The sequence below is a fragment of the Pyxicephalus adspersus genome, chromosome 4, assembly GCF_032062135.1.
Source record: "Pyxicephalus adspersus chromosome 4, UCB_Pads_2.0, whole genome shotgun sequence".
Lineage (NCBI taxonomy): Eukaryota > Metazoa > Chordata > Amphibia > Anura > Pyxicephalidae > Pyxicephalus > Pyxicephalus adspersus.
The window spans coordinates 41,141,588-41,157,008 of record NC_092861.1 but is presented as its reverse complement, the minus strand read 5'-3'; the positions used below and the strand labels follow the sequence as shown (position 1 = coordinate 41,157,008).

Below are 15,421 nucleotides of genomic sequence, written 5' to 3'. Positions count from 1 at the left end.
TTTGCAAACAAAAGAGTTGCTTTTTTTTCTTTGTGGTCATCTGACTTGACCAGTAAAAAAAAAGTGTTTTATTATTTATACTTTGGGTTCATTGGTCAAGGAATAAGTTTCACATTTTCAAAGAGGCTGTCTTGACTGGAAGCAATGACACTGCAAAGAAGGGATGTATGGAATATGTAAATCATCCAAACATTAATTAAAGAGTAAAACGTGCAGTGAAACAATTGGAACTACTGCCATAGAAGTTGAGATCTAGGGGGTGGGAAAGAGGTAAGAGGCCAATTTGAGAGGAGAGAGATGTAAAGCAATGGGGCTCTTTGTAAGGACTTAATTCGCTATTCAGACTACTGTCAATGTGGACCCACAAAGCTCAACCAACTGATGCTGGCACTTGTAAACACAAAGCTGGCAGAGAAATGCTTTCATAAATTATAAGCATTACTGCTAGAACTGCAGCTTGCCTTTTAGGCCCTACAATATCCATCTTCTATCTCTTCATGGAGACATATGGTTTCTACTGTAATGCAGGAATGCTGGGAAATGTAGTGCAACATAGATTGTTCTCTCTACTTTGGTAGTGCATTTGGTATTTTGTCCTCCACTCTGCCTATGTACTTTTTGTATTCAGGTATTACTTTATTTCAATTGAAATGATCAAAGATCAAGTTTAGTTGGACTTTAAGATCTAAATAAAACTTGCAGGTGGAGCGGTGGCAGAGGAAAACAAGAAAACGTTACCCTGCTTTCTCTTTGTTTACAGGTAGCACCAGTGATCGGCTTGTTGCAGTTGTTGCCTCATCTGTAGTGGGTCATGTAAACAGGGCAGTTTAACTATAGAGGTGCCCACTATTCCTCATCCCTGTGGCTGGGTGTTACCTGTTTATCAATTTTCATTGATAGAGCGAGATGAGTTTCATCCTAAGCACTGTGCCATACTTTGGCATGCACTGTATGTCTAACAAATATGGTAAAAATTCACTTTCAATGAAATTTGAATAAAAATTATTTTTGCTTGCACATGATTGGATGGCTGAAGTCAGCAGAGATTTATTTTATCCACTTATCTTCGTAAATAAGGATGATGCGGATAAATAATTCACTAAGTGAGTATCCTAAATGCCTTTAGTAAATGAACCCCATAATGTTAGTGAGTGGATTGCTTTATAAAGTATAGGTTTACTTTTAAACCGTGAACACCTTATCCTTTGCACCTACTGCCCTGGCGGAAAAAGACTCCCTCTCTGCAGAGCCATACTTGTCTTACAATGTTTTTTCCCAGTTGTAATCCCATTAAGTTGTTTTCTATGTGGTTTTGTGATTTCTAGTTACACCATAGTGTAAAAGTAAAACATGAATTGCCAATTCAACCATTTTTTCATGGCTCTACTTCTGCTTGTAATAGCTTTTTCATTACTGAGTAGTGAAAGGGTTGACTGGTTTGGGGTCAATTAATGGTTGATTCCCTGGGATATTGCTTTCTTCTGTGAAATGTGGCGTATTTTACCTTCGCTTTGACTTCATTAGCTGCTTTTGAAATCCCAGTACTCTTCTTCATATTATAATTTTTTTAATATATATTTGCCAGAAGACATTTCACTAATTATTTAAGTCTTTTATAATCTTGATAGCTTGTCATAGAACATAGTTTAGAGTTTACATTTGTAGATTGTACCTCTTATTCTAGATGTATTCAAATAAATGTATTGTATTGTACTACTATTTCTTTTATAAAACTGCTAAAAGATGCAATTGTTGTGTTGTACTCGAACAGCTTATCTTTGATTTGCAGCATGTACTTGTATATTTACACTTGTGAGTTTAGTCTCTTGACACTTCAGCTTTATGTACACATTGATGTTGACTTTCTTTGAAAATTGCATTCAGAAGAAAATACAGAATTCTAGAAGTGGGCAAATTAAGTAAATTTTGGTACTCTATACAGGGGTCAAAAGAAAGCAGTCTCAAAGATTTCTATTGTAATTGTGGAGTCGTGTGTGTGTGTTATATATATATATATATATATATATATATATATATATATATATATATATATATATACACATATCAATATATTATATTGATAACCACCCACCCTTATTCAAGATATTTTGTGTCATTAAATAACAAAGTTTGTGTTCACTCAGTGGCTATTTTATTAGGTACACCAGTTCAACTGCTTGTTAATAAAATGTCTTATCCGCCATTCACATGACAGCAACTCAGTTCATTTAGGCATGTAGATATTGTCAGTATGACCAACTGAAGTTGAAACTGAGCATCAAAAAGGAAAATAAGAAGAATGATTTTAATTGACTTTGATTGTGGCATTTTTTTTTATGCTAGACGGACTGCACTGTGTGTTTCAGAAACTCCTATCCCAAGCACACATGGGTTTCTACACACAACTATGAGTAGAATTTACTTTGGAGAATGGTCCAAAAAAGTGAAAATATCCAGTTAGAGGCAGCTCTCTAAGCACAAATGTCTTGTGGATGCCAGAGATTGAAATAGAATGGGCAGGCTGGTTGGAGCTGATAGAAAGGCAACAGTAACTCGAATGACCCCTTGTTTTAACCAAGGTGTGGGAAGAGCATCTCTGAACGCACAACACACCAAACCTTTAAGCCCATGGCCTACCGCATCAGGAGACCACACAGAATATCCCTCCTGTACCAAATTAGTATGCACCATTTTTCTTTAGGTGTTGTATCATTGCAATAAACATTATTTTTTATCTCTAAAGCTGGCATCATCAGCATCATGGCTCAGTGTTCCAGATCTTACCTCATTCTGCATGTCAATCCACAGAGGGCATTGATTTGGTTGGTGGTTGTTCTGTAAAAGTTAGGAGCTGCTGCTTATTTGCTTATTTGCGGCGGAAGGTGTGATTTTAATCAGTCTTTAAGTTCCAGATACTATTGAGATCTTGCAGTGGAGATTTTTGACTCATTTTTTGTTGGTGAAAGCATCTGTAAAACATTTTGGCTGTTGCCATAAGAGTATTTGGTGCTGGTTATTGCAGTCTGTACAATGCACGCTAATTACTGCACAAGTGTCACACAATAAATAATTGATTTGTACAATGGTGGCTTCATGTATGTTGCAGATGGTTTTCTTTTGTCCTCAGTCCTTAAGTATAATTAATGAACAGTTTTAGACCATTTCCTTTCCCCCTTCTTATGAGTGGTTTAAAAATAATGCATCTGTCACACATACTAGCTCACATGCGGTTTGATGCTAGTGAGTGCGTCATGTTCCCCAGCTGGCAGCATTCCAGGGGCAGAGTGCTTTGAATCAGTCCTGTGAGAAACCAGGGGAAGTATTGGCTGGTACACTCCCTCTTTGCTTCTTGCCTTACTTTATGTCTAACCTTATCCCAAGAGCACTTCAGCACCATTCAAAGTCAAACCTAGGAAAGGACTCTTGTGATGTGCAAGTGCTAAACAGAGTTTGAAATGTGAAGTGTTCAAATAACTTCCTTAGTGGTTATTCATGAATATGTATTCTCTATGGCGTTAGTGATCCTTCACAGAACATCATGTGTTCGACTTCAGAAACTGAGTGTCACGGTTTCTTATTTTATTATACTTGCTTGGTTCAAATGAATGATATGGTATTTTTTTTATATTTTTTTATAATTTCAGCCTGCTTTCTTTACGTAGGACTCTTAAATTTCAGTTCTGGTCCGGATAACCTTTTCTATGGGCTATAGCCTTGGCTCTACAGAACATGTTCATTAAATTTGCTTCTTCTGGTCCTACCACATCTTAGTCTACATTGAATGTACAACGCTCCATTGGCATTAGTTTCCCTCATCTGAATATAGTGACTTTTTAACATCTTGATCCTTCCCATATCATATCATGTCGTTACATTACGTTGCCAACTGGAGCTTTTGAATTGATTTATTTCCCAGGTAGCATCCTGGAAAGTAGAATGAAGACAGTGTGATCATTTATTTTGGGTATAGATGTGACTTTTATGACACATTCACAAATAAATTTTAGATGTTTAGATTTTCTGGTGCCTTAACCCTTAAGGGTAGCCAGGGTATGCAATTTTTTTTTGTTTTTATTCTGCATATTGCAGACATATACGATGATCCTGTGCTTTCATTAAACACTTAGTTGCCGGATTTGCATTTTAGTTTCACAACTTCACAAAACAGTTTGTTAAACTCACCAAAAAATTTTAGTAGTGGAATATGTCTAATCTGCTTTTTTTTTTTGCATAACTGGGGGGGGGGGGACAAGCAGATCAATTCTGCATCCTTTTTTCTTAACATTTTGCTGGCTTTGCTTTCTGAATCTGGTCTGGTTCATTGTGGCATGTTACCACAGACATTATTTACCTGCATTGCATTAAGGCAAGCCATCCATTCATAATGGAATACCAAACCATGAAAATGCACAAAAAATCTGAAAGCAATCTTCTTTTCCCCAATACCAGATTGTTTCCATCTGGGTAGTATGGTGTTTTACACGGAAACACTTGTGTATTGACGTGGATTTGTGTAGTTTGTTGGAGTGCTATGCAAAATAAATGGCAATGCATTGCAGTTACACTGTAAACCACCGTGAAACAAATGTAGGGTTTAAGGTAGCCTTATTGTTAGGATTGTAGTCTGTAAATTGTAATGTTAGGCCAGAAGTGTAAAGTAAAAATTTGCTGTCTCCTATGTGTGCCAGTATAAAGTTAAGCTACGTACACACTTCCAATTATTATCGTTGGAAAACCAACGACGAACGATCCTGCAGGATATCTACGAACGATCGTATAGCACCGATCCTGCACATAGAGATAACGACACGATCGTTCGTAGATATTGTTCACACAATAGATATGATCGTTTGAGCGATAGAGGAACTATGTGCACGACAGGAAAGTGAACGAACGTTCGTTCATTACGCATGCTCAGACCATGGACGATAAACGAACGATCGTACACACGAACGATGGTCAACGATTGTCGTCCAATCCGATCCGCCGGTCCGGTCGTTCGTTTCCAACGACTTTCCTCGTTCGTCGGCGTCGTTGGTTACTTTTTTTACGAACGATTTTTGCCCAATCGATCGTTCGTCGTTCGTTTTGAACGATAAAAATTGGAAGTGTGTACGCACCTTTAGACATTTATCAAAAAGTTCTTTAATAAGGTGCAATAGGCTGGTGGCTCCCTATACCATGATAGTTTAACCTTTTGGTTTAGAGGGTGAAAAAGTCAATCTCATGGATGTAGGTTAGTTCCCACAGTGGGGTTGTTAAGTTTTGACAGGGCAGAGCTCTTCGAAGAGAAAGAGGTTTTAGTTAAATGGTTTTAACGATGACAAAAATTCAGCAAAACATCCTCGTCGCTAGTGAGCATTAGAGGTTTGTTTGCCAAGTACTCTTCTGCAAGTTAATGTGTGCATACACTATACAATGTCTTTTACTGGTGTTTAAACACCTTACATCTAACATAACATGGATATGTGTCTCAGCAGGGAAAAACTAGTTCTTCTCAGGTTTAAATGTGTTGTGTGTGTGTATATATATTTTGGCGCAGTAAGAAATACCTGCCCCAGGGAGTGTTGTGTGTCTGGGAACATGTGATTGGATACACATACTTGTGGCTTGACAAAGCTGCTCTTGAATATATATTTTAGTCTTGCCACATTAACTTTTACCATTAGAGGGGCATGCAGTACCTTGTGTTGGAGGCTTTGTTTTAGAGCCTTTGGCATTCCCAGGGTCTTTGTGAGGCACGGCTACATGAAATATTTAAATTATGAGAAAGTTTCTGTTAATAAATGCAGTGTTTTACTGAAGTCTTGAGACCGCTGAATAATTTGAAATGCTCACAGTGTACATTTCCTTTGCATATTTTGATCTCCATGCAAATATCTTTCAGATGTGAGTACACCAAACACCAGTGACATTCGGGGGTACTTGAAGCTGGTGAATGCAGTATCTGTTAATAATAAGGGTACAAATAATGAAAACCGGAGATAGTATATCAGGCAAGCTTACATCCACTCTAATGTCTGTATTCAATTATGTAACCATGAATTTTTATATAGGATGATGTGCAGGGATATCTGTGACACTGCTTTAGCTAACAGTCATGCTGTGTGCATGTATTGTGACCCTTTACTTTGTAATTTAGATTTAAAACGACATGATGGCAAGAAAGTTTTTTTGTTTTTTGCAAAACAAACATTTCCTGTAATTTGCAGTGGTACTTCGCAGTACTCCTGGTGGGCACATTATCAGAGATCACACTACTCACCATGTGCTTCTGGTACATTTATCAGCTCAGAACAGAGTAAATGAATGTTGTTGCATCTCAGAGAATGTTTAAATTGCTGGTTTGGTGAGTTTCACTAGATGGAGGTAAAGCAAGTGTGTTAAAAGTTTGTCTTTGCAAAGGTGTAAAAGGGGACTTTCAACCAAAACTAAACAGCAAGTACTGCAAAGTGCCAGTTCATTCTAGCTGCCTACTACTGTAGGCAATTAAAATTGTTTTAGAACTTTTGAAAATATTTCTTCTCCCCCCCCACTGCATTGTCATCTTTCCATTACTGTGCTATACCTGTCTGGAAGTATCACTTAGTATATCTGTTACTTAGATGTAATCATTATTATGTATGTGGTATTGATAAACTTTTTGTTACCTACCACTAAACAACAAGAATCATATTGTTGGTGCATTTTCTGCCTGAGTGTCCCAATGCCAGTGTTTTAATGAGACACTGTAATATTGCATACATTTGTAATTAAGAAGTTAGTCTGATTCTGCTCCTTGGTTCTTACAATCTTGTTTTAGCTGATCAAATGTATATAATAAGAATTTAAAAATGAGTGGGACTTCCTTGGATAGTATGTCATTTTTTTTGTGTTGTTTATGCTGCATCTATTTAGCAGAACATTCTTCTGAGGGTTTATCCCTGGCATTTCCTGGCTCTGAAGATGCTGCATGCTACAAAGCCTTGGTGCTGAGGCATCACTTCTATATTTAGATGGTGTATGCCTCTAGTTTAAACTAGTAAGATGGCTTCATTTTAGAGCCTCTGAATGTTTTGGCTCCAAGCTTTGTAGCAGTCCTTTCAGCTTTTGTGTAATATATATTGTGTTAGCAGCTGCACAAAGCTTTGAGTTAACTGTTCTGTTTTAAGATGGACGTAGTACTTTGTTTTTCGATGATTTTTACATTACTGTACTAGTGCAATGCCACCAATTAAATCATTACTGGAAAAGAGTGACAGACATCTACTCAAACATACTTGAAAGCCAGTGGTGGTGACATTTCTGGAAATGATCAAAACGCATATCCAGACATTACCCAAATTTACCCTGAAACTTTGTTCATTTATTCTGTAATGGTCTTTGTGACTCCTTGCCACATTATTACCAGTCTTACATAATTGTTGTAGGGACTAACTGGAAGCTTAGTTCTCATTGATGTGGGCATGCTCTTCCAGAATGATATCTCCTATACTACATATACTCCAATATAAAAGTCCATCTTCCTGAGCAAGCTTTTGAGAGTCCAAGATAGCCGCACTGTTTTGCTGGGAAAGAAAATGATGTGTGCATGCAAAGAGGGACTGGGGGTAGAATGGTTCCTTTTATCTGGAAGATAGGGCTGACAATGCTGGTTGGGATTTCATTGTAGATAAGGCACTGCATTGTCAGCCCAAAAAAGAAGTAGCTCATTGGATTTCTGGCAGTGGCTGCTTTTTTTGTATCCGCTATGTAAGACTAAAGCTGCGAACACACGTGCAATAATTATTGTTGGAAACTAAGGACTAACGACTGTTTGTCCAATAATCGTTAACTAAAAAAGTGCACAACGACACTGATGAACGAGGATTGTCGCTGGAAACGAACAACTGTCTCGGGGGATCTGATTGGGCAACGCTTGTTCGCATTCTATTGTGTGTGCGGTCATTCAATGATCATGGATTGTTCTGTAATACACTTTCTCCATTACATGTCACTTATTGCATCGTCCAAATGACCATATCTAGCGTGTGTACAATATTGGTGGAATTATTAGTGGAACGATCGTATTGTTACAGCATGTACAGAATTATGCACAATACGATCGTTCAAAATATTTGTGGATAATTGATCTGTCGTTAGTCCTTGGTTTTCTAATGACAATTATTGCATGTGTGTACTTAGGTTAAATGTTGAGAAAATCTTTTGTGAATAGTTTGCTGCTTGGTAAACAACCAGTATGCCATGAAATTTAGATATTTTTTCCAACTATAAAAATGTGTTCTTCTAGTAAAGCAATAGATAAATAAGGCGGATATTATTGCTGATCTCCTTCTGACAATTGAATGTTGCCTGGCTGACCCTCGGGCTTCAGGGCTTTGAAAATATGGTCTGAAACACAAATAGAAGGAAAAACAGCAGACCTCACAGACTTAAATAAACAGATGGATGTGCAGAGATTTCCACTCACTTCTTCAGTAAGGGGCAAGTGTCCACCTGTCTGTAGAGTAATGTCTACACTGGAAGGGGTAGGAAGGGAGGAGTTGAAGAGAAGCCTGTGTATTGTTGTGAAATTCTTGCGCTGGCTTATTTGTGTGGTAAAATCACAATGTCTGCACTCCTAACCCATGCTGTTTGTACAATGGAGGCATCCTAGCTTTGGGACATTGCACAGTAACTGTGGCCATAAGTAGTTTTGGTACAAATACACCAATATATGCAGTGCTCAACCCAGAAATTTTTTTAAGCTGGGTGGGAAGAACATTTTGGCGGGTGGCAGTCCCTGTATTGAGAACCAACTGTTCAGTATCCACCCAAAAACAGCCGGGTGGTTACTGAAATGTGCCGGGTGATGCACCCCGCTAAAAGGGTCTGGGGAGAACACTGATATGTTTCCCTACAGCCATATGCTACTCCTTGCTGGCCACATTTGGATCGCTCCAGTCTTATTTTAATTGTCCCTCACCAGCCTCCTATTCCTTGGCCAGTCATATTCACCATATATTGTTAACTACCTGTTAATAACAGTGTTTAAAAGGTGTTTAGTCCACCATTTCTAGTGAATGAGGGCTGCCAGTGCTACAAGAAGATGACTAGAGTTAGCAACGCTGTAAGTCCTTACCTTTATAACGGGTAAGCTGTTACTACATGTTGGCATAAAGTTACCAGGGGCAGCATCATATTGCTACCAATCCTCATTACTACTTGTTGCACGTAAGTGGAACAAATAGGTGCTAATTAGGATTGGCAGCAATATGGTGCCTTCAGCACATACCTGGTTTATCATTCCCAATAAGAAAACAAAGCATATAGGGCAGGCATGTTTGAAAGAAGATCGGTTGCTATTTTCTCTTTCAGTATATGCAGCCGATCCCAAATCTAAAGAACACTGCTTCTTGGGTGGTATAAGCAGACTGCCATTGAAAACTACATTATTTTTTACCCATCTTAATTAATGTGTACATATTCACTGAAATGGCTGCATCAATCCTTTTCTGAAGTAATTCAGCCTGCTTTTCCGGAGAGTCTTTGCTAAGCTTACTCTGTCTGGAAGGCTCTGACCAAAATCTTAATCGTACCCTTGTGACAGTGTGCTGTTTTGCAAAGCTTTGAATGCTGTAATGGCTAAATTATTAGGCAATGCCCAGAACAAGGCTTCCACATATGGAAACGTAACTTTAATGATCACTTTTGCAAGACTTCTAAAGATGGTTAGATGAAACCAGACATGACGTCTTTTCTCGGCCTCATTAGTTCTTTCTCTGAATTATGGGCAGAGCTGAAACCCAGTTTTTATGTGCAAAGTATGCTGATTTTGTTCCTCGTAGAAACCACTAACTGCAAATCTAGACATTGCTTTGTGTTGGGATCACCTGCTTTCTTTTGTTTGTCATATATATAACTTCATCACTGTCATGTTGTTTAAAACTGATTCTCCTATGAGATGTAAAATTTAGTGGTTTGTTTTCTGCCTGTTGGTGTGTTAATTGCAATTTTAGAAATACAGATTTTGGATGTGATGGGTATCTGACACCTGAAAATGCTATTTGCTTGGTTGTCATGCTGAATCTCAGGATTTACTGCCTTGTACCCCAGAACATGTTTGCAGAACAGTAGTTTTATTTTCACTTTCTGCATATTCCTGATCATTACTTGCACAGTGTTGAAACCAGAGAATCTGCAAATAGTATATTTTCCTGACACAAGCATTTAATGTAATTCTTTCATTGAAGAAACAAGCTGATGCAGTTTTTAGCCTTGTGAAAAATAGTGTTGGTTGCTGTTACACACACAACTCTGGAAACTGTGCCCAGAAATGGCAAACGGTGCCAAATTATTTGCTGTCAGCATTGTGTATGGTCTCCCTACTGATGATCTTTTCCCCATTACATAACATGCCATGTTCTGCACTGTCTTTCTGTGTGGAGGTGGTCACCTTGAAACTAACATTTAGAGAGAGCAGTGTCTAAGGTCTAACACTGCAGATACATACAGCTATAGGTCTGTTGGTATAGAAGTGCCTAGGGACCTCCACACAGCTGGAGGTGGGGGTTTGTTCAGGGTACTGGCTAAACATTTTAACACTTGATTTTAGTTCCATTGAAATACTTTAGTTTTAGCAATTTGCTAGCAAAATACTTTTACTTGATAGGGTTAATAATGTAAACACGATTTAGGAGAATAACTCAGATCATAGTAATATATTGCCTTACTCACAGAGGGGCAGCCATGTTTAAATGTTAGATGTCATTGTGTATATACTGCAAATATTGAGATTTTGTTTTCATATTTTTATGTTGTCACAGGATATGGTGAATCAGTTTGGCAGGTTTTTCTTACTTTCCAAAAATGCATACTAGCAACATTACTGTTGAGTTCAAAACCCATCAGTAATTTAGCTCAGCAAAACCAAAATAGGTTCTGTGCTGTTCTCCCCAGAAAATGTTTATATCAATGAGTTCAGTGAGCTTTTGTAAGAGATGTATATTGGAAATAGAGAACTTTAGTGTGTATTTGGCTGGAGCATAATATGGCAATAATAAAACACATGCAGGCTATAGATCTCAATGCTGGTAAATACAGTCACCTACCCAGCTTGCTTAGCACTTGAATTGCAAGCTAAGCATTGATAACTGTACTCACTATGTGAGAGGCTTAAAAGATTTAGCAGATTCCATCTTTGATACAGTGGTTTGGCCTGCAGCATTATATTAAGACCACCTAGCATGCTTCTAATAGAACCCTAATCTCCACCTAGCATAGATATATATATATATATATATATAGCCAAGAGTCATTTCGTATATATATTGTTTCTTCTGTACAGAACTTGGATTTTTCTGTTCCCTGCTTTTCTGAATTGAAAGGTAGGTTCAGTCCCTGTAAAACACACCTTGGAACAGATGTGAAACATGTACTCCTCTTTAGCTTTCAGTTACATGTTTTACTTGCCAGGAAGGATTGGGTAATCTAACAAAAATGTTCAGCCCCGACCACAAAGCTGTATTATCGGGGACTCCAACTAATGCTGGCGGTAAGTAGGAAATAGATTAAACACAGGTTTTCCCTGTTCTGAAGCTGCCAGCAGTGATGTCAGTGACATTAAATGATCCTAGGCTGAGCTCACTGTAGCCCGAGATCCCCTGCTCTAAGCCAGTTGTGTAGAGAGCTGTTTTATAGGTTGTTAAGGAAATACTGACTGTTGTTGAGAAACAATGGCAAGTCCAGACTGTGATCTAAGCACAGATTTTTAGCTCTCTCTATCTCTAAATCTATTGTTACTGAAGCCTGTGACATGGCTGTAATAAACTGTTTAGGCACGACCTGTGGGACCTCACGGCACTAGATTATGTGGAAGTTGTAACGCTGCTTAGGGTGACTAAGGGGTGGTTTGTGAAATTATTCAGTGATTTACATAAAAGATTGGAATTTGCAGACATCAAAGCTGTATAATCTTATAGAACGCATTTATTTATTGCTAATTCTTATGACAACCGCTATGTAAAGCACACCCACATGACTTCAAAAGTTTCAAAGGGCACTGCAGCTTCAACTACCCATTCTCAAATCAAAGCAGGGAGTTTAATTTTGTTTTTGTAATGCTGAACAAAAAAGCATGTGTGTGCAAATATACCTGTAGGTAAGCAGAATCTTACCATACCTTGGTAGGTGGTAATGTAGTCCACAGTCATAGTTCAGTCTGTCCCCTTCCATCATGCTTTAAAGATGTACATCTGAGACTTTTACCATTACACTGCGAAAGAAGGCTAACTTTCTTTTTCATAGGGTACCACAAAAATATAGGGCATTGAAGTGGCAAGAATAATTGTCAACCTAACATACCCCCAGTGAGGTCAAACCTAAGCCGTAGGTGGCATCTGGCAAACACTTCTTGTTCTCTGCAGTCAGTTTTGTCCCACATTTTAACTAGCATAGTTGGAAAATAGATAAGGGCCAATTGTTTTTGCAGTGTATGTGTGGACCCATGGGTCCTATTTTATTTAGGTTTGCTGGCATTAAAACCACTGTGTGTTTTTTGTTTTTTATTTTGGAGTGTTATTGATCATTGCATTTTTTTCTTGTGTTTGTATTTATTGGAATTTTTGTTTTATTCTTTCCAGAATAAACAACCTCCACAACCTCAAGAACGCACCCTTTCAGTCTCAAGGGATTATGGACTCTCGGTAGCCTTCACACATCACAACTAGGACCTCACATCCTCCTCTTCAATAGATGGTACGCTGCATCCACTTCACATTGTTTACTATACACGCAAACCTCAGGAGTCATCTGACTGAACTGCACCTTCCCTGTTGTGCCAAGCAAAAAGCACTGTGATGACAGACTATCTGCTCTACTTCATCATTGGAGTCAACCTCAGTGACCTGGTACTCCCAGCACCAAGCCATGGTGCCCATGGACTCGCTTAACCCGCACATTGTTCACAACTCTATTTAAGTTGCTGCTGAAATTTACAAGAAAAAGAACTGTATTACAAATCAATGGTGTAAATTATTAAGTACGATAAACTGTTAATAATGATTGGTGAGAATTAAATATTTAACATAGGTTTTTGATTTATACATGTACTTTATTTTCTTCCCTCCTGCTGGAGCCCATTTTTTTTTTATACATGGGACTTTGAGGTATTCTGTTGTAAACAGACTTTGGGTAATTGCTAAATAAGGTAAATAAAATTATAGGGTAGGTACTTTTTCTTTTTAAGGTAAGAAGACCTAAAAAGGGGTCCTAGATTACTAGGTCTCCTGTATTCAGTCCTATTTAGTGGTGGCTGTAATTTGAGCATTAATAATAATACATCAGCTCAACACTCCTGGCAGTGTTTTGCGTTAACTCCTTTTGTGCTAGATAGGGCTGCAGTTTTCACTAAGAGCATCATCTGAACTGAGGGCCCCAGAAAACATGATATTCAAAGGTTTTAGAATAAACCCAGATCTTTTCAATGCACAGGTAAAAAGTAAAAAAAATATATTGATTCAAGTCTTCCAATGTATATAGTGTAAAAGAAAAAGGCAAAAAAAAGTTTCAAAATATTAAAAAAAGAAAAAAAAAGAAAGTGGAATTTGGCTGAATTCTTAAAAATGAAAACACCCTGGAATGAATAATGTGGTTGTTTGTAAATTCTGGAAAATCTTTCTATATGTAATAAACTAGATACCGTTTAATTTTTTTTTCTGGCAAGTGTGTTGTATGTTATGATCTTCCCACACATTTTACGGGTTTTCACATTGTCAATTTTATTAATGTCCACACATCTGTGTAAAATAGAATTCAATGCAGTACACAAAAGCTTCAAACTCCCAGCCTGTCCAACATTTAAAAGCAGCTTTCACTTGGTCTAATAAAGGCAAAGTGACAGTGTCTGCACATAGCCCATCATCTCCAGGCAGGTATATTTACCCACCCTCCCTTGCTGCCTTTCAGATGTAATATTTCCTGTCTGTTTAAGCTTCAAGGTTACCTAATGTCCAAGTTTAGTTGGGGTATGACTTTATGCAGCCTCCAATGTGATGTTGATTCACCGATTACAAAAGTACTTTTACATGTGGGAGAGCACGTGCCACACTCTTTAAAGTGTGCCAGGTGTGTGCCTAGGTAATTGATTCCTAAGGGGTGGGCTGTTTGCAGACTCAATATTAGGAAAATGACAGTGCCTCTTTAGTCGAAGCTAATAATGATTGTTTGTTTTTATTTCAATTCTTTACACTTTAATCAGTTTTTAAATCTTGTCAACACTGATTAAAAGTATATATAAATTCCCAGTATGAACTACTTATTTGCTCGGTTTTGGTCTGTGAAATATATACATATATTATTTTTCATATTTTAACATTTTTCATCTACAATGACATTTCAGGAAAAATGGTTGAAACTAATCTGGAAGAGGGCTTGACTCTATCCCAGCGTTCTTCAGTTTATTATGCCTTTGCTTGACATTTCATTCAGGTATTTAAAATACCTCCAGTCCATTGGCTAGGGTTGTTCTTAAACCCGCTTTACTATTGTCTCTAGCTGTGGTTCACTTTTTTTCATGAGGGCTAAATGTCCTTTTTCCAGACACCTATGGTGGCACCAATGAGCCAGTAGCTGGTATTCTGTGGAGGTTGGCATAGAGGAACAGAAAACCACACACTGTTGCAGTGTATTTAGGGAGACTGCAATGGTTCCTGCTTCCATCTATCAATTATTAGGTCAATATTTCCCAAGCTTTTTTTATCAACCGTCCATGTTTTCATTTGTTCATATGCACAGATGGGACAATTAGTATTTGAAAGACATATTCAGCTATCTGTGCAGATGTACATAGAACCTAAATTATTGGTGAAACTTGATCATAGGTTTGCGAAACTTTTTACTAGATTAAATATACATCATTTCACATAGACCTTGGAACAGTGTGGTTCCATGACTTGGGATGGACATTTCAAAGAGTGGTGATGATATTCTTTGGAGCCCACCTTTAAAATTTTGGAATGCATATGGCAGTGAAGAAGATTTATTCCACTGTATCAAACAGCATGAAGCTGTTCAGTTTATTAAGGGACAATGTATCTCGGTTATCTCTAATTTTTTGTTTTGGTTTTACTACTAGAATCAAATATCTGCTTATATCTAGACAATTCTTTAACTTGAGAAAAAAGTGCTCAAGTATAAGTAAACCCAACCTCGCAAAATATATAGACCTAAATATGTTTATGTAATTTAAATAATTTTTAGTTCTGGTATTGGGTGGCAACACTCTATTCTTGTCTACCAATTGTTTCTTCACTGTCACCTGACCTATATTCTGGTGGCCTGCATGTGTTAGCATGCATTAGCTGCTACCTATTTGCCAGCCTTATGCTAAATGATTTTATTATCGCTCCTATTTATAAAAAAATATTACTCCTTACTATACAATAGGTGCTTCAATATGTTGCAT

At 37.7% G+C, this 15,421-nt stretch overlaps 1 protein-coding gene across 1 annotated transcript in view; it reads left to right on the top strand.

Moving 5' to 3' along the window:
* Positions 1-13,669, top strand: part of IRS1 (insulin receptor substrate 1) — a 37,248-nt gene extending 23,579 nt beyond the window's left edge. The window contains exon 2 of the mRNA XM_072407933.1: positions 12,600-13,669. Coding sequence (XP_072264034.1) covers positions 12,600-12,604 — 5 coding nt within the window. The 3' untranslated portion in view covers positions 12,605-13,669. The remainder of the gene's footprint in view (positions 1-12,599) is intronic.
* The last annotated feature ends 1,752 nt before the right edge of the window (positions 13,670-15,421 follow it).